The sequence below is a fragment of the Mytilus edulis genome, chromosome 2 (genome assembly GCF_963676685.1).
Source record: "Mytilus edulis chromosome 2, xbMytEdul2.2, whole genome shotgun sequence".
NCBI lineage: Eukaryota > Metazoa > Mollusca > Bivalvia > Mytilida > Mytilidae > Mytilus > Mytilus edulis.
The window spans coordinates 55,605,838-55,630,770 of record NC_092345.1 but is presented as its reverse complement, the minus strand read 5'-3'; the positions used below and the strand labels follow the sequence as shown (position 1 = coordinate 55,630,770).

Sequence of the window (24,933 nt, the reverse complement as noted above, 5' to 3'; positions counted from 1 at the left end):
CTTTACACCTCTGGGCTCTTAATTCTTGCAAGACCACTGAAAAGTTGTTGTCAAAAAACAATCCATAGATTAACATTTTAATTACAAACTATGTAAAAACTCAGAATCTAAAGATACATTTTATGAAAAATTAATTTTGACTGGCATCTATAGAAATAATTTACAATGACATCATAAAAACTGGAAACACAGGTTACAAATATTTAACGAGAGCAACCAATTTTTAAAGGCAGTGCTTTAAGGCCTGACTTTCAAGTCATGAGGTTCATCTTTCCTTACGCAAATCTTTGCTGGGGGTCATTTTGCAAGAAATAGATCCGGAAATGTTTAAATTTCTCCTCTACTTTTTGTGGTATGTATTGGTTTTTGTTCCTTTCATTTACATTGGGAAATAAAGAAACGATCAGTGTGTATTGTTCGTTTTAAAAATCTGTTTATTAATGTGTCTTTTGCATTATAAGCAGTCAATCTGATTACAAATTATCATTATTCGAATTCCGTGTGGAAAGAGGTCCGTTCAATTTCGAGTACTATTTGCGATCTAAAGATATTTTAAAATCATTTCACTCGTTGATATAACATGATATTATAATTAAAAGTCGACTGGCCGTGAATTATATTGCATTATATACAATTTAAAGTATTTCTGTACGTGAAGCCGTATGACGTTATAGTTATTTCGGTCTCAGTTATGTAAAATATGAAATTATCGTTCCTGAATAGGGTTCCACTAATTAAAGACAAGAAGCGTCAAAAAGTGATAAGAAGCGACAATAAAATTAAAATAGCGATAAGAAGCGACAATATAATTAATTTAGCGAGAAGAAGCGTCAAGAAGACTATATAGCGACTATACATAAATAAAAAAAATGTCATTGCAACAACTTATTCCCCATAGATATTAAAAAAAACATGCATTATTTTTTATTATAGGGGCGGTTATAAAACATTTTTTATATTACTGTACATTGATAGATAAAAATATGTTTTTATTAAGAAGAAAGGGATTAGTTTTTATTAGATATAAAAAAAAATATATTTTATGCACACGCTAAAAATTGGCCATCAAAACAAAAAAATTTCAATTTCCTTTTAAAGAATTTATTGAATCAAAACCATGCAATATCATTTCCTTTCTAACAGTGAAATTCTCATTTTTCATAGGGACATATTTGATAGGTGTAGCTTCACCCTATCACATTAAATGAGAATAGCCTCGTGAGAGAATTATGATTCGCTTGTCCCTTGTTAGTTATTGTCGCTTCATCACTAAATTAAACTTCTTGTCGCTGTTTGTCTCTAAAATTCTTCTCGTCTCTTATTAGTGAGACCAGTCAGTTCCGTCCTTAACTTCCGTTTTTGCACTGCAAAACAATCACACAATTAACGATGCCTAGTCCTTGTTGGTGTGTACCTGAGTGTCATTTAAGAGGAGGACTTGCATTTCTAAATGACTTAATAAGAAGGAAAAGTTGGATCAACGCCTTGGCTCAAACGTAGATTGTCATGTGCGATGCAATCGTAGAACCCATATCAATCAGCTGTTGTTTGCAAGGCACATTTTACTGAAAACGACTACGTTCAGGAAACTATTCATGGTAAAACTTTATTTTCTTTAAGAAATATATACTGTTATTTATATAATCGCCATGCAAGTAAACCAAAGTCTGTTTTCAACCGCAATTATCGTTTTAGAATAAAAAGGGGGGTGAATTCAAGACGTCATAACTTTTGGGATTACGATTCAATATCATCTGTTTGACATTTTTTGGTTAATACTACAATTGTATCGTTTTTCTACAAGAGATATATTATACTGATAATTATTTTAGCAGTAATTATGTAAATTTCGGTTGTAATGACAAGAATTCATGAGCTATGCCTCGGGCTTTCTTGAAAAATATCAATGACAATGTAAACAGGAACAAAACATTGACATGAATGATGCTCTCCACCTATGTTATAGTTATTTAGGTATGTGTGTTGCACAAGTCTTTCACAAGTTTCAAAAAAGCTAATGTTATAAAACTTTTTTCAGGGCACATACCCACTTTATAGAGACTTGTCTACTGCCATGCATTCCCATCCTATTTTCATGCACCATTTGTAAGCAAGAGACTGAATGGTTTACAAAATTAAAAATCAGGACGGTGTCCCGTTTAACCAAAAGAACTAAACTGGATGAATATTGTAGGAGAAATCTAGAGGAAAGTTTTGATTTGTGAAATTGGTTTTCCTGAACAGATGTACATTCATCCTGCAGGAAAGATTTATAACTGTCCACCACCAACTGACGAGCTAATGTTGAGCTTCACAGATGGAATTACTCAAACACCATAAATGCCTATGTTTTCAGCACAGATTTCACAAATCATGACACAGCTGTGCATTTTTATGCCCCACCTACGATAGTAGGGGGGCATTATGTTTTCTGGTCTGTGCGTCCGTTCGTCTGTTCGTCTGTCCGTCTGTCCCTCTTCAGGTTAAAGTTTTTGGTCAAGGTAGTTTTTGATGAAGTTGAAGTCCAATCGACTTCAAACTTGGTACACATGTTCCCTATGCTATGATCTTTTTAATTTTAATGCCAAATTAGAGTTTTTACCCCAATGTCACGGTCCACTGAACATGGAAAATGATAGTGCGAGTGGGGCATTCGTGTACTGGGGACACATTCTTGTTTATACCTGTTAAGAGTCGAAAACTAAATATTATTTTTATATAAATAAACATATATTGTGTCATTTTAGAACTTATATTTTTCCAAAGGATGCATGAATGAAAGTAGTGAAATTCATTTTGCTTTGATATATAGATTTGAATTACAATTGTTCATGTTATTGTAATGCATATAAAAATAAGGAGATGTGGCACAATGTAAATATATGATATTCTGTGAGTTTATCAAACTAAAGGGGATAAGAAATGGGTATAAGCAGTTACAGGACTGTACTACTGTACAATCTCCAACAATGAGAAAAACTCATACTGTAAAGAGAATTTCATATTTACAAGTAAGTTTTGTTTTTGCATTGAATAATTTTCTTCTATTGTCTTAAAAGCAAATATGGGAAGTGGTTAAAATGCTAATGAGACAGCTTTTATGGCCACCAGATGTCATTGTTACCTTGATTAAAAACTCCTTTTTAGCTCACCTGACCTGACTCATCACTTGGTTTCGTCGTCCATAAACTTTTACAAAAAATCTTCTCTGAAACTACTGTGCCAAATTTAACCAAACTTAGCCAAAATCATCATTGCGGTATCTAATTTAAAAAATGTGTGGTTAGACCCGGTCAACCAACCAAGATGGACACTATGGCCAAAAATAGAACATACAGGTAAAATGTAGATTTTGGCTTATAACTCTGAAACCAAAGCATTTAGAGCAAATCTGACATAGGGTGAAATTGTCTCTTCAGTGAAGATCTATCTGCCCAGGAATTTTCAGACAAATCTGACAACCCGTTGATGGATTGCTGCCCCCAAATTAGTAATTTGAAGGAAATTTTGCAGAGTTTGGTTATTATCTTAAATATTATTATAGATAGAGATAAACTGTAAACAGCAATAATGTTCTGCAAAGTAAGATCTACAAATAAGTCAATATGACCAAAATTTTAAGTTGACCCCTTAAAGAGTTATTGCCCTTTATAGTCAATTTTTAACAATTTTCATAAATTTTTGTATTTTTTGTTAATTTTTAAAAAATATTTTCAACTGTAAATACTGGGCCATGTTTATTATAGATAGAGATAATTGTAGCACCAAGAATGTTCAGTAAAGAAAGATCTACAAACACATCCCCATCATCAAAAACACAATTTTGTCATTTTATATGTGTCCGTTGTTTAATATTCACATAGACCGTCCAAGGTGAGCGACACAGGCTCTTGAGAGTCTCTAGGTCATTAATACAGGTAGATAACTTTATCATGTTTATACTGAAAAATAATTTTGCTTGGAGGGAGAATTTTAAAAAAGTTCTGTCTTCAAAAGAGTTGACATGTTACTATGTACATTAACCATTATGTTACTTGATGTTCTAGCAATACACACAGAACGGAGACTTGTCAATCTTTGTGAATTATTTTTCATAGGATAGGAGTAATTGAATATGTGTATATAATCAATAATTAAAAATAGTTTTATTTACATTAAAAAGGAAAAGTTCTTATGTCTTAAAAATGCATTTCATGGCGAGGTACAGAAAATATACTGTAAACAGTAGACTATAGATATAGGTGAACTAGGTACAAGAGAACTCTAAATCTTAAATACTACAAACCACCTCTGTTCTATGGAAGATAATGATATAACTGGACTAGAAATACACACAACCTGTAATTAACTGCCTTTACAGCGCTTTCGCGCTTTGATTAGTTTTAGCAGTCAGTTCCAATGACTGGCAGGCAAAAACTTAGTTTTGAGAACTTTGACATACTTCACTAACGAGGTTTATTTAAACTTGCTTTCATTTTCACAGCTTCTTTGTAAACGTTAAGCTTTTATTATTAGGTCCCTTTCTCAGATACTGTATGTAATACTACATTTGTTGAATAAGATGATAAAAGGTATACCTGTCTGTCTCACAGTATTAAATTAAACTTGACTTCATCTTCATGGTTTATTAATCATTGTTAAGTTTTCATGACCAGATCAGTTTCTTAGATACTGTAAGTAATTAAGCAGCTATATAATTGTATATATACAAGCCTTGAAAGCTTAACAATGACCAATGACCTATGAAAAAGAGGCCAAGGTCAATTAAACACTGTACAACACATATATGCACATTAGAATAATTGTTGAGTTCAAGTCCAACACATGGCAGGTGGGCTAAACTCCAATTTAATTTAAATAGTTTTCTTACAGAAGCTCAGTGGTCCTCTCCTGGCACTCTGTCTTCTTACTCCAATAAAAACTGACCACCACTTCATTGTTTCAAGGTTAATTTTTGTTTTTGTATCTGTTTCAGTTTCTCAGATACTATAAACAAAAGGTAAAAAAAAGAGGGGCGAAAGATACCAGAGAATCATTGTTTTCAGTATATGTTATATGGTATTGTGCACATGTAAACTGACAGGATTCATTAGACCTTGACATATTTTTGTGGTCTATTGTTCAATAGTAAGATTTCCTGATCAGGTCATGGATCAGTCACCAGAGTTTTCTGTTATCCTTGGTTTAAACTAATCAAGTTTTTGATGTACAATCCCATTTGTTTTGTTAGGTCATCCCCTAGTCCTGTCTTAGTAACATCTATGTATATTGAAACTCAACTTAAAGTTCACTTCAATTATAAGCTTAGTTTTCTCTGATCCCTAGCGAGTCCTTTGTTATACAGCTTTTGTTTGCATGGTTGCTCCTGTCTTAAGTCAGAAACCTGATGTTCAGTGGTTTTCGTTTGTTGATGCGGCTCTCAAGTGTTTCTTGTTTCTCATGTTTTATATATAATATATCATTGGGTTTTCTGTTTGAATGGTTTTACACTAGTTATATTGGGGCTGAAGACTGTACTTTGATCTATAATAGTTTACTTTTGCAAATTGTGACTTGGATAGAGAGTTGTCTCATTGGCACTCATACCACATCTTCTTATATCTATTCACTGTATTTTAAGAATAAATTGTTTTTGGAAATGAATATTTAAGCTAGGTTAGATATTTCAGCCAGAAGAGGCTTCTATATAAATTAAGGAGATGAGTAATCAACTTTAAAACAAGAGTATTAATGAAGTGGATTTAAGCAACTATGAGACACTCTGTGGACTTAAACAATGATCAAAATCCATACCATGTAGTCACATATGACAAAATGTCAAACAATTCAAACAAGAAAAATATCATTTACCTACACAAAAATGATTTTGATTGTTCTTTATATTAATGCTGATGAGAACTCAATAGTCTGATGCAAACAAAAATCTCCATTTTTAGGAATGGTGTATGCAATAGGGTGTAATGTTTTGTATATTTATAAACATGAATCATCACTGATGTAAAAATGAATATTGAAATAATATATTTATGGATTATCGCTGATCATCTCAACGAGATTGTCTTTCTGGCTTGATCCTGAGATGACCAATGATAATCTGTTTATCGCTATTTTACCATTGACGACGACGTCAATTTTATTTATAGCAACGCCACATGCCTCCTTAGTTTCTAGCGATAATTTTCCATCTCAAGCGAGTAGCATGATATGAAAAATTATCACAAAAAAAGATCAAAAGAAAAAATGCACAAAATAGCAATAAATATATATATTGCCAATTTCAGCAGTTTATATTCAGTGGAGGATAAACTTTTTTACTACATAACAATGAAAGAAATACTCCCTTTCCACATTTTATTGTTGTCTTATGAGTTTTCACATTCATATTTTAACATGACCAATCCAGTGTTTTGAAATGAAATAGTTGTATATTTTTTCTTCTGTTTTAATTATGAACTGTCATTGTCAATGATAAAGACATTGTCATTAGTAATGTCACGGGTTGAACTCACTGATCCTCTGTCTTTCCTTGTGGTGTTTGGTGGGGGTAGTGGGGGTGCCTCATCACTTATAACGTAAAAAGTTACATCATTGTCTGGGAAGGTATCGGTACGATTATAAGAATCCTTCTTTCGGTTGCACTTTAGACACGATACAGTTGTCACAATGACTGCAAATAACACAACAGCTAGAGTAGTCACCACAGTTATAATTAGAATTTTGTTTATTTTTTCTTCGTAGTCTTTGTCCTGTTGGTTTTGAGATCGGACTAAATCTTTTTGATTTGGCACATATCCTGGTGGGAGAGATGAGCTATCCATATTTTCATTAACAGTATCATTTATCATTTCAAAGCTTAAAGTTTCATTTCCTAGATTTGTAGAATTTAATATAACGTGTGGAGATTTAGTTGTTATTGAAATAACTTGTCCTTTTGTTGATAACACCACTGGTTTAAGCGTTGTTGGAACAAACTGGTCGAATTTTAAACTCAAAAATGTGCTTCCTTGTAGCTGAGGAGGAGAAAAACATTGAAGGGAGTCAGCATTTTCAAATTTATATTTTTGCATATCAATCCATTTCCATAACCATCGCAGACGGAGATCACAGTGAAATTGGTTTCCTTCAAATCGAATAGTATGTAGTCTTGGTAAATACTTCATTATATTTGAATTCACAGTTTTTATTTCATTATCCATTAAATTGATATCCTCAACTGTAAATAAAGATTTCATTATATCCTCGGATTCTAAAACATGGCTGGCAAGTTTAGGACTATCTTGTAGGTCTAGTATTCTTAGATTAGATAGATGTTTGAATATATTTCCTTGTAAAGCATTTTCACCAATCATTACAAAAGACATTATCAGCTTATCTAAGTTATTAAGTTTATTGAACACATCTTTTCCTATGTAATCAAAATCCATTCCAGTCAGACCGAGATCCTTTAGAAGGAGCAGTGGTTTAAATGCATTATCTGGTAACACAGTTATACTGTTTCCACCCAAGTATAAACTCAGAAGATTTGTCAGATTTTCAAATGTTTCTGCGTTAATAACAGATATTTGATTATTCTTAATAGATAATGTCTCCAGTTTAGACCCAAATTGAAAATCATCTTTCCGAACATGTGCTATGTTGTTATTGTCTATATGTAACTTTTTAGCTTCTAAAGGTGGTATTGGTACTTCATTTATTTGATTAAAATTGATCCATAATTCCTGTAAACCTCTTAAACCTGTAAATGCATCTCTTTCAATAAACTGGATTTGATTCTCAGAGATGAAGAGGTTAACTAAACTTTCAACTGGTTCAATTTCTTTTTTTGTTATAGACGTGATATTGTTCTGATCTAGGTACAAAAATCTGGTCATACGTGGTAATCCTTTAGGAAAAGTTTTCAGCGAACAGTTGGTCAGTTCTATAAAAGACAACCCATTGTTTTTGATGAATAGACCATCAACATCAATGACAGGGTTCCCAGTTAGTGAAATAAATGAGATCAAGTTATTGTCATTAAATGCTTTAACCTCAATAGATGTTATTCTATTTGATCCAAGCAACAAATAGCGGAGGTTTGTCATGTTTCTGAAGGATTTGCTAGATATCTTGTCTATTTGATTATTCGACAGATCCAACCGTACCAGCCCATTCATATCAGTAAATATTCCATCAATATTTGTTAATTCATTCCCTCGGAGCACAATGTCACTGATTTTCTCCAAATTCCTAAAAGATTTTTTATGTATTGTACTTATCCTATTAAAACTTAAGTCTAGTGTTCTTAGATTCACTAATCCATTAAAATCGTTGTATCTTATCTGAGTGAGCGAGTTAAATCCAAGATTCAGTATCCTCAATAATTGAAGTTTTGAAAACGGGTTGGACGATAAATCTGCTATTTGATTTTTCTGCAGATCTAATGATTTTGCTGCATTAGATATCCCTGATGGTATTACAGATAAATCTTTATCTGAGCAGTCAAAAGTTCTTCCAGCACACAGACAGTCATCAGGACACCCAATTTTTTTAACAGCGCTTCCATGGCAACAAATTATTAAAATCCAACAGGCTAGAAGACACCTGTGCATTTTCTCGAGCTATTGTTAAATGTACATGTAGATTGACAAAACATTTATTGTACTTCTAATGAGAAATGAGAAGCCATTTCCTGGTGTTAATTAAGAGTGTTTCTTAAGAGGTTTAAGATGTTCATGACCATTTGAAGAAGGTACTTGACAATTTTGAAGCTATTATTTTTAGGTTTTATTTTACTGAATCGGAAGTTTTTAGTTTCATTATTGATTATTATTAGTTCACAAAGATAGAATTTGATCTAGCATTTTATATTTTTATATTTTAAAACCAGGGAGTAAATGTTAAGTTTACTATAAAGACTAATTTTACAGTTAAACAGTACACATGATGTTGTAGGTCAAAAAGTTGTTACTACTCATTACTACTAGAACCACAGGACTAATGAATGTTTAAAGGATCATCTTTCAAAGTTGTTTTGACGACACCTCCCAACAATGCTGAAATCACAAGGAAAACACTTACATTATCAATATCATATACTGTGAAATCGTGACATAGGTCTACATTAATCATATTTTAGAATTATATAATGCGTACTAGACAAGGTGGCTCTCATGCTAGTACAAGTTAGTACATGTATTAAGTCTCGCAGTGATTACTTGTAAGGTTTTGCCTAAAAGTTCAACCTTGCAACTATCAGTTTATCTATTTACAGATCAAATATGGAGAATATATACTCCTGGGTAATTTGTGAAATGGGAAAACTGAAATGACTAAATGTTGATTTATTTATAATAGAAGATGTTTGATTTTTTACATTCCCCACCTTTTTTTTTTTGCAAAATTGGCAAACAAAGTAACAATGGAGAATGTGCACTAATTGCACATTTTAGCATGTATGCACAAGTTGTGAAACCTGCTAAAACTGTGGTGATATCAGGCAAGGGAAACAAGGGTGCCTATTATTTTGTAATCAGATAAAACAGGAATACAATTAGCTGGACACGTTCGACTAACAATTAACATGTTAACTAAAATCATCAGTGGACCACTTAGGGGAGTTTACTTTTCATCCAGACAATATTTTTTTTCCATTCAAATAGAAACGAATGTTTTGCATTCAATGCTATGCCATACTGCCAGGTGAACAATGACTGCTGGGAGCCTCAAGTTTTTCCCCAATATTATCTCTGATCTAGACAAGGCATTTTCACAATTAAACTTTTTGTGTGAAAGATGGCTCTTTTTAACAAGTTACTCATGAACTAGAGTTGTGCTTGGGTCAGTTTATATTTTTTGATCATTATTATTATTTTGGCATTTATTTTATTGTCAATGAACTATATTGGAAATCACAAGCAGTTTTGTTAATGTAAAACCTGTTATTTCTATCTATTTAGCAGATGAATTTTTACTCAGGTAAATTAATCATATATTTCTCTTAGAAGAAATGTATAGGTCTCAGTGAATAAACTACACAGAGAACAAAAGCTATTGTATTTGTCCAATGGAACAATAGAACTGCCAACAGTTTAGATGAACAGTTAACTATCAGGTAAATCTGTGGAAAAGTATCATTGGGTTCGCAATAATTGAATGGAAATTCTAATTTGAGAACTAGGAGAAAGAAATGCATCTTCCAGGCAACAATTTATCGTTAACTATACTTTATGTTAGAAATAACTACACTTACATCACACACTAAAACTATAAATTCCACTTAATTGTAGGACCAGCAAGAGAAGATAATGTTCCAGAGAATGTTGTTGAAGAGTATGAGGAAGGAGGAGCTGAAGGTAAAATCTATCTTTAATGTAAACATTTTTGTTGTCAATTGTGATAAGGTATATCTATTTAAATTGTCCTATTTGTTTGTTTATATGAAATTAGATTACAGAATATTACAGAATATCAAAACATCAAATTTTCCTCAAAACAATTTGCTTTTTTCCTGTTCTTTGTTTGTCTTGTCTTGTCTTGAAAAATTTGAAAAAGCAAAACTTTGGCAGGGTTTTTCCTTTGGCCGTATTTATGATGTTAAAAAAATAATTGTCCTTTTACACTTTATGTTGAAAATAGACTTTATTTAAAAATCATTTCATTAGAAAAAAATCTTGTTTGCAAATTTTGGACTACTAACAGTACACCAAAGTGGCAAACTGGTTAAGTTAATGTGAATATTCCTTTCTTTTCTTCAGTCTGTATAGATTGTGTTCTACATATTCTCCTTGTGGCACATATTTAACTTTTTTTTTGTATTAGTGTTCATCATTTAAAACATATTTGAATGTTTGAGCGTTCATTATCACTGGACTAGTATATATTTGTTTAGGGGCCAGCTGAGGGACGCCTCTGGGTGCAGGAATTTCTCGCTGCATTGAAGACCTGTTGGTGACCCTCTGCTGTTGTTTTTTATTTGGTCGGGTTGTTGTCTCTTTGACACATTCCCCATTTCCATTCTCAATTTTATTGATAATTGTTTTGAATTTTATTCATATTTGTTTTTTAAATAGTGAAATACATATGATACTGGGAAGTTTTGTTTTTCTTTTTCTCAAAAACTGTTATATATATTTATATACATGTATGTCAGTAGTGAATTATATCACTTGACCTCCTTTTCATTCTTCTTAAAATGTGATTTTCATTTCCTTTACAAAGTGTCTTGGTAATATATATATTTATAGATATACTTACAAGGTGCAGATAACACTAATTAGTAAAGTGCATTATAACTTTAACAAAAAATTGGCTATTTGAATTTGCTTCAAAGGTAGTCTATGGCATAATTGTTACACTAGCAAAGGGTTGTAGTAACATTAAGTTGGAGGTCAACAATGTTTTTCAAATTTTGCTATATAGTATTCTGCTTGCAATGTGAAATATTTGTTTGAATTATATTTTTTAGTCAAATAATTAAATTTGCATTTCAGTTATAAGATTTATAAGAACCATAGAAAACTTCAGTTAGTTATGAATTTAAAAGTAACAATTGAACTGAAATAAGATTGTGTTTATTTTAAAACTCATGTTTTATATGAACTTTAAAGTGGAATTTTCTAATGGTTATATCTGACTACACTAAGTTGATGACTTTTTAGAGATAAATACATGTAGAAATCTGTTACATCTGATGTACCATCATTAAAGGAACAGACCTTTATTTCACAAAAATTTCTCACAACAATATATTTTGATAATCCATTAACATTTCTTTAAAGTTTTAACCATTTTTAGTTGTAAGATTTTTTTGTGCAACCTTAGCCATGGGTGTTATAAATTTGATATAGCACTTGACTCAGATTTTGCCAATTACAACTATTGACGTTGAATCATGTTCCTAAAACATAGAATATGAGTCTGACCCCTCTGGTACTTGTCCTAGTTTTACCATCTTGATAGTACAATATAGTAGATTTAGATATAACAAATTCTATCAATACCAAACTGACATCTTAGTAGTATTAAATGTAATCTTTTATTTATTTTTGTTTCAGCTGAAGAGGAAGAGATGGAATCAGTTGCTACAGCAGAGCAAGAATTTGATTTTAAAGTTTTCGTGAACAAGTAAATGTTTTCATATATTAAGGAGTCCACTCAGGAAATTTCAGAAAAGTTTTTTTAATCAAATATTAACTCAGCCCACCTTTTCTAAGGAAAAGTTGAATATGTCATTTTTGGATGACGTGATGAAATAACTTTGATAGTGCATATGACACACAACTGAAAATAATATTTCAAAGGATAAATATATAAAGTACAATATATTGATTGAAAGAGATCTGTTAGCTGACATGCCTCAAGTGCATTCAGTATATAGTAAATGAGGTTGACGAATTCTTACTAAATTTCCCGCTACTTTCAGCTTATAAGGATTGTGAAAACAACCTCCTTTAATAGAAAACTGTTTGATCTTGATTTTTTTTTTCATTATAGAAGACGGAGGTAGAAGGTGTCAATGAAACAGCTACTAAAAACATAAAAAAAGTCAAGAGCATGCTGAGAATTTCAAAGTTTTTTCTCCATGAAAAAAATTGAAAGCATTTACTGTGGTTTCATTTATTTTCACGGATTAAGAGATAATTTGTATTTTCATGGATATTTGATTTCGTGGTTTTGAACATTATTTCTGCATGCACGCCAATACGAAACTTATACTTCATTGAACATTTAAATTGGTAGGCATGTCAATATAAAAAGAAGATGTGGTATGATTGCAAATGAGACAACTCTCCACAAGAGACCAAAAGACACATAAAGTAACAACTATATGTCATCGTACGGCCTTCAACAATGAACAAAGCCCATACCCCACTGTCGGCTATAAAAGGCCCCGAAATGACATTTAAACAATGTTTACCTATGAAATCCATAAGAATTTGTTTCCCCTGAATACTAATGAATAAAAAGCGAGTAAATAAAAAATTCCTGAGTTGGATTAATAAAATAAATTGTCAATAACAGATTCTACTAGAAATTGCTCTATGTATGTGAACTCGAGTAATTATTACTTTTCAATTTGTTCCAGGTTTTGTAAAGGTGATGTTCTAAAAGCTTATGTACTGTTGTTAGCTGACTTCCAGAAGAATTCTACACACACTAATCATTGTATCATCAAAATGTTACATAGAATCTCTATAGACTTAGGATATATGGGAATGGTGTTCCAGGCTTCACTCTTCAGAGTTTTTCAGAAAATACTGTTATCACCTCTGGCTAAGGCAGCACGCTATAAGGTAATGATAGAAGTATGATACCCAGCTAGAATAAAGAGCACAAAAAACCTAGTTTTGAATATGTAGAAATATAGGGATGAAAGTAACTACAATGTAGTAGATTTATGTCGTGATTGTTCAATGTAATTAATCTTAATGTGATCTTAGAAAAGCCTTCTTATTTTCAGTTTGACTCTCACCAATCAAGCATTTACTGTGTTAGTTAGTTTTGGGTACATTTTATTTTAACATTGTAACAAATTTATTTTATTTTGTACCCTCCCCCCTTTTGTAGGCAGTGGGGGATGAAGTGTTATCCTTGATAACTCTTTCTTCTGTCCCATTTCATTACGACACTCTAGCTGAAGTTTTCCTCATCCAAATGTTATGAAACTCATACACAATGCTTAGAACCAAAACTTTGAAGACAAATTTTCATATTAAGACAGTGAGTCATATACCTTTTGAGGTATGCCCCTTTTTACTCGGAAAATTCCACTGATTTGCAGCAGGAACATTTGTTTCCTCAGTTATATTCTTCTTTAATTTATTATTGAAACTATAAGTTTTACATATCACTTCTGCAGTAAAAATGGCAAGGTTCAGTTTATCTATCAAAGGCATTTGTCAAGATAATACCAGGACAGTTTTATGGATTGATTTCTATGAACCTTACCTGTGCACAGTTGACATCTACATGAATTAAAAGACTCTAATTTTCATTGATTGTTGTAGGAAATAGTGAAGTTTGGCCACTTTGTAATTGGGAAATTTGTACAATGTGCTGAGAAAAATAAGAAAATTTTTATGGAGATGCTGTTCTGGAAGGGAGGAAAAGAATCCGTTGAATGTGTAGATGGCTATGGATCTTATGACAGGTACATGTGTTCATAAATAGTTTATATAACAGTTATATGTAACTTATATGACAGGTACATACGACAGTTAGTTGTGTCATAAGTTACTTGTATGATAGGTTCTTGTGTTTATAAGATGGGTGATACATCAACTGGTCGTTTCTTAGTGATAAAGATGGAGTTGCATTATCATCCTTTCCACACTACAAGATTGTTCCACATTGTTTATTTGATGTACTGTGGATTCATTTATTTTCATTGATACCAATTTTAGTGGATTAGGGAAAACTTGCATGTTTGTGGATATTTAATTTCGTGGGGTTGATGAAGTCTACATACAACATGTACAAGCCTATAGAAACTTTGTCCTTCATTTAATTTTGTGGTTCACCTGTAACTTTGAAATCCAAGAATATACACCTTATTGCTATTTGTCCGCCATTACTGGATATCACACAGGTTCTCATAAAATTTGACGTCATAAAACAAAATATCTGACGCCACAATGGAAAAGTGATTGTTGTTTGCGTCAAAAGTTCAAGCGGCCGGGTCAGCCGGGATTAGCGATAAGGTGTATTGGTATCCAATGAAATTTAATGAATCCATTGTATAAGATGCTTTAAACCAAGCTATCGAGTTTGGAGTTTAAACATTAACAAACCTTAGTCTCAAGTCTGTCCTGATAGAAAAAAAAACATATTCTATTCCTGTCTACATTATAAAGATTTGTGTGCATAACATTCTTGTTGATACTTCCTGAAAATAAATTCAGGAGAACAGATGCATGTAAAATGCACAATTGGAAAACTTATTTCTGTTAAGTAAATCTGCACTGATTTGAAAAAAAATAATTTTGAATTGTTTTCTGCGTTTTAGATTTTTAAATAAAAGTACTCAAATCTCATATTGGTCAAAAGGTTTTATTCAGTAAATAAACAAATGAAATGAAACAAGAAACTGAAGAACTTTGTTTATTTACAGCAAGGGTCCCTCATCATGGACAGAAGATCAAGAGACAGAAGTCAGAAGTCTGTATGAGGAATATAGTCAGTTAGAAGATAATGGTAAGATGTAATTCAAATATTCTTTGACAGTCAAAAGGAGTTTCTTGATGTTCTCTGGCTTAACCTTATGTCAAAGTAAAATGAAACTTTTTTTATAAGGATAAGATCAAATTCAGTTTTGTAGATCCCTCTTCTTTTGTTTGTAACTTGATATTTTAAGATTTAAAGTTCAATTTATTTTCAAAGTTTTGACTGAAATCCACATTTCGAAATGATATGCAAATTTTTCAAATATTTTTGTTAAAATACATTACAGAAAAAGATATTGCTGAGTGTATCATGGAACGACTATCAGACGGCAGTAAAACCAGAGGACAGATTATTCGTGAGTTAAAGAAACAAAATTTGATTGGTAGTGCTAAAGAACTGAAGAGAAAACAACCAGGGTAAGGGATCAGAAGTGAATATCTTAGCATTGATATCATTGAACAAATACTTCCAATTTTTCTCTTTGAATATTTCACAAAAGACTAATCAAGTCCCCTTTTCTAAGATAATTTGTTAAACTGAATTGCTGGTTACATGAATTAAGCTAATGTGTCATTTGTAAATAGCAAGCTGGCATATTCTTGACTGGTTTTTGTGTCCGTCAGTTCTCTCATCCCAAATCAGGATATATAGATATAAAAAGATGTGGTATGAGTGCCAACGAGACAACTCTACATTCAAGTCACAATTTGTAAAAGTAAACCATTATAGATCACAGTATGATCTTCAACACAGAGCCTTGGCTCACATCAAACAGCAAGCTACAAATGCAGATATTTTATGTAATTTTTTTTTTCAGGAGAAAACATGCAGGACCATGGACAGAAGAAGATGAGGAAGAACTTACAAATATGTTTCAGGAGTTTAAATCATCAGCAGGTAAACTTAAAGGAAATTTTGATGTAAAATAGTTATTCATATTCAGTATAATAGAAAAATAATGAGATAAGGCCTTGCAGTCATTAAACTTTCAAGTCAGTTTTTTGTACTCGTACACGAAAATCAACCAATCAAAATGTTGGATTCCTTGTTTCGAGCATGATTTTTGTGCTCCGAGCACTGAGCAAAGTTTTATGCCTTCAACCCCAAGTATAAGTGACTATGAGACAACTTTTCATCAGAGCTAAAATGTGGTGGATATATGCAATAATAGGTCACTGTACCGCTTCAAAAAAAGCAAAAGCCATACTGTACAGTACTCTATAAAAGGCTTCGAAATGAACAGACCTTATATTCCGATGTAAAAGGCCCAACATGGACAGACATGAACCAATGTCAACCATAGTCAGAAGTTACTCATTACGGTACCTACTAAGTACAGATTTACTATTCAGATGCATACATTTAGTGATTTACAATTAAATACTTGACAATTTTACATGTTAATGTTTGTATTTATTTTATGATATAACATTGTACATAACAAATTAAATCCAGATCTTATCACAAACTTGCTTTAGCTGAATATGTTGTCTTTCATGTATATTATAACCAAACAACTGGAGGTGAGAAGGATTTTGTTTAGCTTTTATTTGTTTACTGAATGCAAAATTAACTTTTTTATTCCAACAAGGTGTTGTTTCAAAAGTGAAAGTCTCCTTTCGTTTGTTTTGAATTGATTTCCTTCATTACTTTAGAATTCTATGCAGACTAGACACATATTTTATACTTAATTTTATTATTGTAATATAGGCAGAAATTGGTTTGACATGTAGCAGTGTGTAAATGAACACTGTTTTCTAATATTGAGATGAAAGCATGGGGTTCATTGTAAGATTTTGGATCAGACTTACATTCCCATTTTAAAGTTTTGTGAAAATTCCTTCCCACAAATATATTTCTATGCATTTTGATAACATAGCTACTAGTTAAAAGCAATTTAAATAAAAAATGAAACATTTGCTGTTTTTTGACTAATTGACTAATTAATGTAAAAGATTTTATTTTTTTTATTAAGTCTGAAAAGAGAATAGCCACATAACTGTTTTATGCACATAACAGTTGATAATCAAATTGTACAGTTAACCTTGGTTTCAGATCCACTGGGAAATATTATGTCAGCCATGACAGTTCATCGTTCTAAACAACGTGTTATTGAAAAGTTATTAGGTTTAGGACTTGTGAATGACCGTAGTGAGTTATATAAGAAACGTGGGAAGAAATCTAAGAAAGACGACTATGACAGTGATTCTGGAGATGGTTACGAGGAAGATGGAGGTTTTGTTGTCAGTCAGAGAAATGTTGACAAAAGTGGTATGTGCCAATAAAAAAATATACAAATATGCAAAACTTCACACAAATTGATTCATTTGAGATGACTTAAAAGTGGGTCTATTTTTCAAACTCTCGATTTATACTAGATTTACAGCACTAAGAAAGTTGTATGGAGGGTTCTACTGCATTTACTTCATTACTCTTGCAGTTTTTCTAAACAGTTTCAAGAACAATTTATGGAATCTTACAATTTAATATTGAATTATTTTATTAACTACATTTCTCAGGAATCAAACACAGCTTTCTATTGTGAAAATCAAAATATATAAAACTGGAAGTTTCAAGTTATTCATAAGTTTTTTTGTGATTCCGGATTAAACTTTGAGGCTTGTTCAATTGATAAAATGGCAAGAAATCATTATATTTTTAAATTTTATTACCTGTGAAAGAGTTAACTGTTTAAAAATCTGATTAATAGTTTCACTCATACAATTTTGCATGAAACCATTTTGCATTTCACAAATGTTTGTTTAATCTGGTGAAGACACATGTACACATGTGTATTACATGTACATAGAAAATAAAGCACTGGTTTGACTCTGTACATAAATTAATAAAAAAAATTTTTTTTTAAATCAGAATTGGAAATTACCTTTGCTGAAAAGTTATTTATATATGTTATGTTAATATGCCTTTATAACTCCTCTACAAATAAATGTTTACACAATAACAGATTTACTTTTAGTACAGCTCTCAGTGTTAATGTATAAAGGGAAGTAATTCAAGTTATACTTTGATTCATTGTTTTTTAGATTCTAGTTCAGATGGGGAATCAGATTCAGATTCAAATGTTAGTGACAAAGAAATGGACAGTGATAAAGAAAATGACAGTACTCCTCAAGATTCTCCAGACATGACTGCTGTTATGCAAAATCTTATTCAAAAAGGTGAAATTCTAAAAAAAAAATTATTATTGAAGGAAAAATGTTAAAACCATTATTATGGTTACGATTTAACTTTATTATGACACGATAGAGACAACCATGTTAACCTGCCTTTGGTGTATTGTAATTTTCATTAAATAATTCAATCAAACTTTACACAGTAAATTTTTACTAAGCTGTAAAAATATGTTATCTTTTATGATGATTTCAGCTTCCCAATTGTAAAGTTCCATTTCTGTGTAGCAACATTCCAACAGCTCCTGCAAACAGAGTATATATCTCCCAATTGATACAATATTCCCAGGCTTGTGTTTCCTATCATGATTTCTTTGATAGAGGATTGCTGATCACAAGGAAGCTATTAAACCAAGAGTTCCAAATGGTGAAGTTCATCCCTTCGTAAATTTTACTGACGCCATCACGAGTTGATTGACCATTATGGAATACATGTAACCATTTCACAGATGATATCGGATATGTTCCTTAAGTTGTAACTACAATACCCTTCCCTTTTCACGAATTTGACCAACTGAATTAGACTATTTACCCGATTTGTAATGATATATGCAACATGGCCGTGCCATATGTGGAGCAGGATCTGCTTACCCTTCCAGAGCACCTGAGATCACCCCATGTTTTTGGTGGGGTTCGTGTTGCTTAATCTTTAGTTTTCTATGTTGTGTTGTCTGTACTTTTATTTTTCTGTTTGTCTTTTTATTTGTAGCCATGTCGTTGTCAGTTTATTTTCAATCTATGAGTTTGACTGTCCCTCTGATATCTTTTGTCCTTCTTTTATGAAAATAAGGATTTATCTATGGCCAAAAACAAGTATAAAATTGAGAATGGAAATGGGGAATGTGTCAAAGAGACAACAACCCGACCATAGAGCAGACAACAGCAGAAGGTCACCAACAGGTCATCAATGCATCGAGAAATTCTTGCACCTGGAGGCGTCCTTCAGCTGGCCCCTAAACAAATATATACTAGTTCTGTGATAATGAACACCATACTAAACTCCAAAATGTACACAAGAAACTAAAAGTTAAAATAATACAAGACTAACAAAGGCCAGAGGCTCCTGACTTGAAACAGGCGCAAAAATGCAGCGGGGTTAAACATGTTTGTGAGATCTCAACCCTCCCCTAAACATGTCGGATTCAATACCTCCTGTCACAAAAGAATAGGTTTGAAAAGTAGGATGTTTGGGGTTTTTTTTTTACAATATTTAGGAATTTTAACTACATATCTGTTTAAACACATCTTCCCTTATTCTGATCAAAACTAACACTTCACTGAACATCCAGTAATATGTGCATACACAATGAATTATTTGCAAGTTTTCAAGGTATGACAACTTTTTTACATGATTTTAGTAAATAATTACAAATTTGATTGAATAAGTCTTCTGAAACATGATCCAGTCCTTTGTAATCTAACAAAAGGCTATTTCAAAATTTATTATTTAGCAAGGCAACTTAATAATGATGATTTAGGATCAGTTATCAAGCTCATAGGGTATTGTCAGGAGGTGGGAAAGAAACATATATTTTTTTAATATTTTTTTTTAAACATATTATTTATAGTGGATTGGGAAACAAGTTATTGCAACTTATATTAATCCCTTTCGACTTTGTGGATGTGAGTGCTCTTTTTAGAAATCTGCAAGGATGTCATTTACATGCAAGAGATATGTCTCTCTCTTAACACGGGTCAGCCATTTATCGCCCCAATCCGACGGACTATCATCGCTTCCTCAAGACCATACTCACAAATGGTGTCAAGGGAGAGCTGAAAATTCAGTCCCTGAACATATATTTTGCCTCATAAAAATGGTAATTATTAATTAATTGTTGTTTTTCACCAAAAATATCACTGTAGAATACTTATGCTAGTTCTCAAACATATAATGATGCCTTTTCATTTACAATATACCAAATACAGAAATGTTAGATATGTTATCAGTTTTTTTTTTTGTGTCAATAAATATCTTTAAGATATGTAACAAAAGGTTTTGTTATAATTTTGTTCATAATTTTAGGCTATAGCTCACAAATACAGTGGATACAGAGAGCCCTGAAAAGAGTGTTAGAAAGTAGAAGTAAGTTCATGAGTACTTTAAATCATGCTCCTCTCTATAAAGTATATTTATTAATACCCCATGCTAGGAGTACTGTTGTAGGTTATATTGCATTCACATTGTATATGTTGTATGTCTGTTCTTCCTACAAAAATATTTCACATTTTTCTAGAGGAACTACATACGCAACAGAAAGACTTCGTGTTGGGTCATCACCTTGAATTAGTGATATTGAAAAAGCTTTTTTAAAAGTGACTGATATTGATATAATAGATGGCTTATACAGCATGATAACCATTGTACTACAAATACAATAACATTATACTAGAAGATGCCTGCAAAATTGTGGACAAATGTTAACACCAATCAACTTCTCATTGTTTTCATTTTTTCATGTGTTTAGCGGACAGTACATGGACTAAGCATGCCTGAAAGTGTATAAGTTACGGATTAATAATGGTCTCTGAATTTTGATATTTTCTCAAAAATTGGTGTTTTCTGTGGAAGAAAGGATTTGTTTGATAAAAAGTACACATCGGTACATTTATATGTCATATCACAAATATTTCCGACATTGAATGGTTTCAGAGGAGTTGCATCTCAATAAAATTGGTCTCTTTCTTTAGTAGTATAGATTATAATTTTAAGTGTCTTGCTGCATTGTATTAATAAAGATTTGCACTTTTCATTCTTTCCTCCTGTTTAGCATCAGAAGTCTCTGTACCAATTGTTCCATTATCAGAAGAGAATGAAACAGCCATGGAGGATCAGATGTTTTTGTCATTTCTTCAACAAATTGGTATTTCACCTCCTTCAAATGCACAGGTTTGTTTATTCATGCATATCAAAAATATTTACTTTTAATTTATTGAGGTGCAATCATTCTTTCACAAGTTCATTGTAAAGGATATTATATATGCTAACATAACACAGACACCAGCAATCGAAACAAGGCAGTGGGTTCCCATTGACTCTTTACAAATTTTATTATTTCTTGTTGTAGGTCTTCAATTATTCTTTTTCATTATGGTATTCACCAATAAAAATGTCCTTTATGGAATTTTTAGAAGTATAGCAAATGAGATTATATCCAAACAAGAGCTAGCTAGCTGTCTTCCAGAAGACAGAATTTGGTATCACTTGCTTTGTATATCATCCAGTAAATGAAGAACCTAATTGAGTTCAAATAAGAGCTACTAGTTATTACACAGAAATCACAAATGTTTTCTTATTTGGTGGCCGAGTGATCTATGTATTGGAAGCACTTTATCACTAGTCTGTCAACACAGGTAATGAGTTCGAATCCCACTCATGGCATGTGCTTTTTACATTTATCTTAGTTGATTTAGATTGTCAGTTTTCCTTCCAAATTTTGGTAGTTAAATCCGGGCACTCCACCTTCCTCCACCAAGAAAAACAGTTCGCAATGAAATAGCACATTAGTGCTCACAGTGGTGTTAAACACCAATCTATCAATGTTTTCTCAATATTTGTATAATTATGTAGGAAGCATTTTGGAGAATCCCAGCAGAATTAAATGGACAGGAGTTACAAGAAGTTATTGATGGCATAACTATTAATGATAATGGAGAGGCAATCAATGCTCACATGATTAAAGCTAAAAAGCCACAGAAGAAGGAAAAAAAAAAGAATAAAAAGAAAGATAAAAAGGGGAAAGATAAGAAAAAGAAGAAGCATGATAAGGTTCAGAAAAATGAAAGTAGAAAAGAAGAGAAACAGAAGAAGTCAAAGAAAAAGAATGATATGCTAAAGGCTTTGGCAGAGAAAAGAAAGACCAAACGTGGTGGAGAAAGAAGGTATTTCATTTATACTGTTATTTAAAGCCTTTTTCTGGGTATTCAGTGAACTAGGAGATTGTATTGTTTAACTGTGACACATTTGCAGACTGGTTATGATTAAGTTTATCATGTTTGCATTGTCATTGAGTCACACTAAGGGTAAACGATTTGAACTTCATAGGTTAGATTGGTACTAAGCATACAAATAAAGAACAAAAAAATTATGCACTTTGTACCCATCTAAACGCACTGGAAATAACTAACAGCTAATAAATAAACCATGTTTTTCATGACTAAAACAGATACGTCCTTTTGAATAAATGGAATTATTCCATATTGGTATTATTTTAGTAGGTTTCTCTATATGAATTGGATTTTGAATAAAACAGCATATTCACCTGAGAAAGTGTTATTCACCGCGCTAAACGTCACGCGCTTTTACATGCAACGTTGTGGTAAAATGTTTCATGTAAAAAAAATACATTTTCTTCTCTCGGAATATGGAATAAAACAATTACTGTCTTTTGTTTCGGTAAATATGGGGTTTTATTGACTTTTGAAAAACTGATATTCACTTCGGCCATAGGCCTCAGTGAATATCATTTTTTCAAAAGTCAATAAAACCGCATATTTACCTCATCAAAAGACAGTAATTGTATAACATTGCAGTAGTTTCTAATCAATTGTGTTATGTTCATATATAAAAGAAAATTTGAATTGAACCACATCTACTTTAGTATATTCCTGCATAAACAAAACTTATTTGCATTAAGGCTGGACCATGTATGCAGTCTTGAAAAATATATATTACACTATCAAACTTTCTAGTTAGTATTGTTCAGTGGCAGATCCAGAACTTTTTGTAAGGGGGGCCCACTGACTGACCTTAGGGGGGCCCGCTCTAGTCATGCTTCATTGATTCCCTATAAAATCAAACAAATTCTCCCCCCTGGATCTGCCTATCTATAATACTAAAATAACGAGGTCCAATTTGTCAGCCGTCATGGGGTAAAAACGACAAATCAAAGAATTCAACTTTATATGTAACTAATATAGGACAATGGTGTGGATTAAAAATTACTCCACTCCAGACCCTTTTGTTTTCCACATAATTAATATTGCCAATAATTAACAAGTTTCGAGTCTAATCAGATACCGATACCAATAGTATATTCACCTGTTACCTATTACCTTATCTGTACGTTCGCATCTGACAGGCTCACCACCAAACGGTGTATTTAGGATTTTGCTATATACACGGGTCATAATCACAGGGTTGACACTACTAAATTCAATAATTGTCACATTGTTCCCAATTGTAGTATTTTAATCAGTATGACTTTCTAAGACGACAATATGAATACTAAAAATCTGGACTTAAAATAAGGAGTATAGGTACAGTTTTCAATAAGTTAGCTGGAATGACGCAAAACAGTGTATCAAAGAATTCAACTTTATTTATAACTCATAAAGGACAATGCTGTTGATTAAAAAATACTCCTTTCCAGGACCTTTTGTTTTCCAAATAAATAATAATACCAATAACTGATAAGTTCCAGGTTGACGGGTTCAAACAGAAGGATGGGGAAAGCAGAGAAAATTGTCCATCTTATATAATCAGCATGACTTTATCAGATGACAATACCAATAGTAAAATAAGGCTTACGCATATTTATATATTTTAATTCAGTCACAGACCCGCGATATCACGGGTGTGTTCTAGTGTTGTTTAAAACTCTTGATACTATCTAACTATACATTTTTTGTATATATTTGATTAGGAAAGCAAAGATGCAGTCAGAACAATCTGATGAGGAAAATGTAGAAATTGTTCCTCTAGGAAATGATGAAAATGTTCCCGTAGAGAATGAAGCAAATGTTGCCATGGAAACAGATATCCCTCAGTCACCTGTTGCAACTACACCAAATACAGAAATGGCCAAAAAGTCCAGTAATTCTTCGTCAAAAAAGAAAAGGAGGATCAAACGTTTAATTGATTCAGATAGTGAAGACAGGTACTATTCAAATATTTTTGTTAAGTTCATTATACCCCCCAACTAAAATTGGGAGTTTACTGTTTTATCTCTGTCTCTCTGCCCGTCCATCCATCAGACTTTTTCAGAAGCACAAAACATTTCCAAATTATCTTATGATAAAAATAAAAATACAAAACGGTTATTTCCATGGCATGACAATTGACCTTTTGAATACACAAAATTTTCATTTCTGATAGAAGCATACTCAGCTAATAATTAATTGGTTAGTTTTGTCTGAAAAATAGGCTATTCAAATAACCGAAAACAGCTGAATTTGGAAATGAAAATACTTCAAGTACAGGCTCATATCATGGAATCATACAATATAAACATTTATCTTCAATTTCACAGTGATAATGGAAAGCCTCTACCAGTTATATCGCTGGACAATACAGAGAATAAAGATTCTGATGTTGAGGAAGAACCTCAGTCACAGAAGCGCCCCCTAGTGTTTGGGGATAGTAGTGATGAAGAGGTACAACCAACCAAACGTCAGAAGATATCAGATGGGGAGGAAAGTGAAGATGATGATACACCTCTTGCTACAATCAAACAATCAGGTAGGGACTAAAGTATGGGAATGTAAACAATATACTGAGAAAAATATATACATATAAACACCAGTTGTTTATAATCCTATAGTGAAAAGGCTACCACATGAAGTGTGGTAGGTTGTTGGTTATACCTCAATCAATCAATCAAAA

At 32.1% G+C, this 24,933-nt stretch overlaps 2 protein-coding genes and 1 long non-coding RNA gene across 3 annotated transcripts in view; 2 read left to right on the top strand and 1 right to left on the bottom strand.

Moving 5' to 3' along the window:
- LOC139510276 (protein timeless homolog) overlaps positions 1-24,933 on the top strand; it is a 74,206-nt gene that overhangs the window by 27,546 nt on the left and 21,727 nt on the right. Inside the window, exons 19-31 of the mRNA XM_071296768.1 lie at positions 10,266-10,331; positions 12,033-12,102; positions 13,064-13,271; positions 13,986-14,128; positions 15,089-15,171; positions 15,428-15,557; positions 15,959-16,038; positions 17,197-17,412; positions 18,186-18,320; positions 20,356-20,415; positions 21,101-21,219; positions 21,901-22,211; positions 23,975-24,208. Of these exons, the coding sequence (XP_071152869.1) occupies positions 10,266-10,331; positions 12,033-12,102; positions 13,064-13,271; positions 13,986-14,128; positions 15,089-15,171; positions 15,428-15,557; positions 15,959-16,038; positions 17,197-17,412; positions 18,186-18,320; positions 20,356-20,415; positions 21,101-21,219; positions 21,901-22,211; positions 23,975-24,208 (1,855 nt within the window). The remainder of the gene's footprint in view (positions 1-10,265; positions 10,332-12,032; positions 12,103-13,063; positions 13,272-13,985; positions 14,129-15,088; positions 15,172-15,427; positions 15,558-15,958; positions 16,039-17,196; positions 17,413-18,185; positions 18,321-20,355; positions 20,416-21,100; positions 21,220-21,900; positions 22,212-23,974; positions 24,209-24,933) is intronic.
- LOC139510278 (uncharacterized) lies at positions 1,324-2,741 on the top strand. Its single transcript, XR_011661868.1, has 2 exons — positions 1,324-1,598; positions 2,039-2,741. It is a non-coding gene; the product is annotated as an uncharacterized lncRNA (long non-coding RNA).
- Positions 6,338-8,988, bottom strand: LOC139510277 (leucine-rich repeat-containing protein 15-like). Its single transcript, XM_071296770.1, has one exon. It carries the CDS (start codon positions 8,586-8,588, stop codon positions 6,447-6,449), a length of 2,142 nt encoding a protein of 713 aa, XP_071152871.1. The 5' UTR covers positions 8,589-8,988; the 3' UTR covers positions 6,338-6,446.

Bases quoted from the DNA above. Each gene is read 5' to 3' on its own strand.
- LOC139510277 (XM_071296770.1), bottom strand. From the start codon at position 8,588: ATGCACAGGTGTCTTCTAGCCTGTTGGATTTTAATAATTTGTTGCCAT.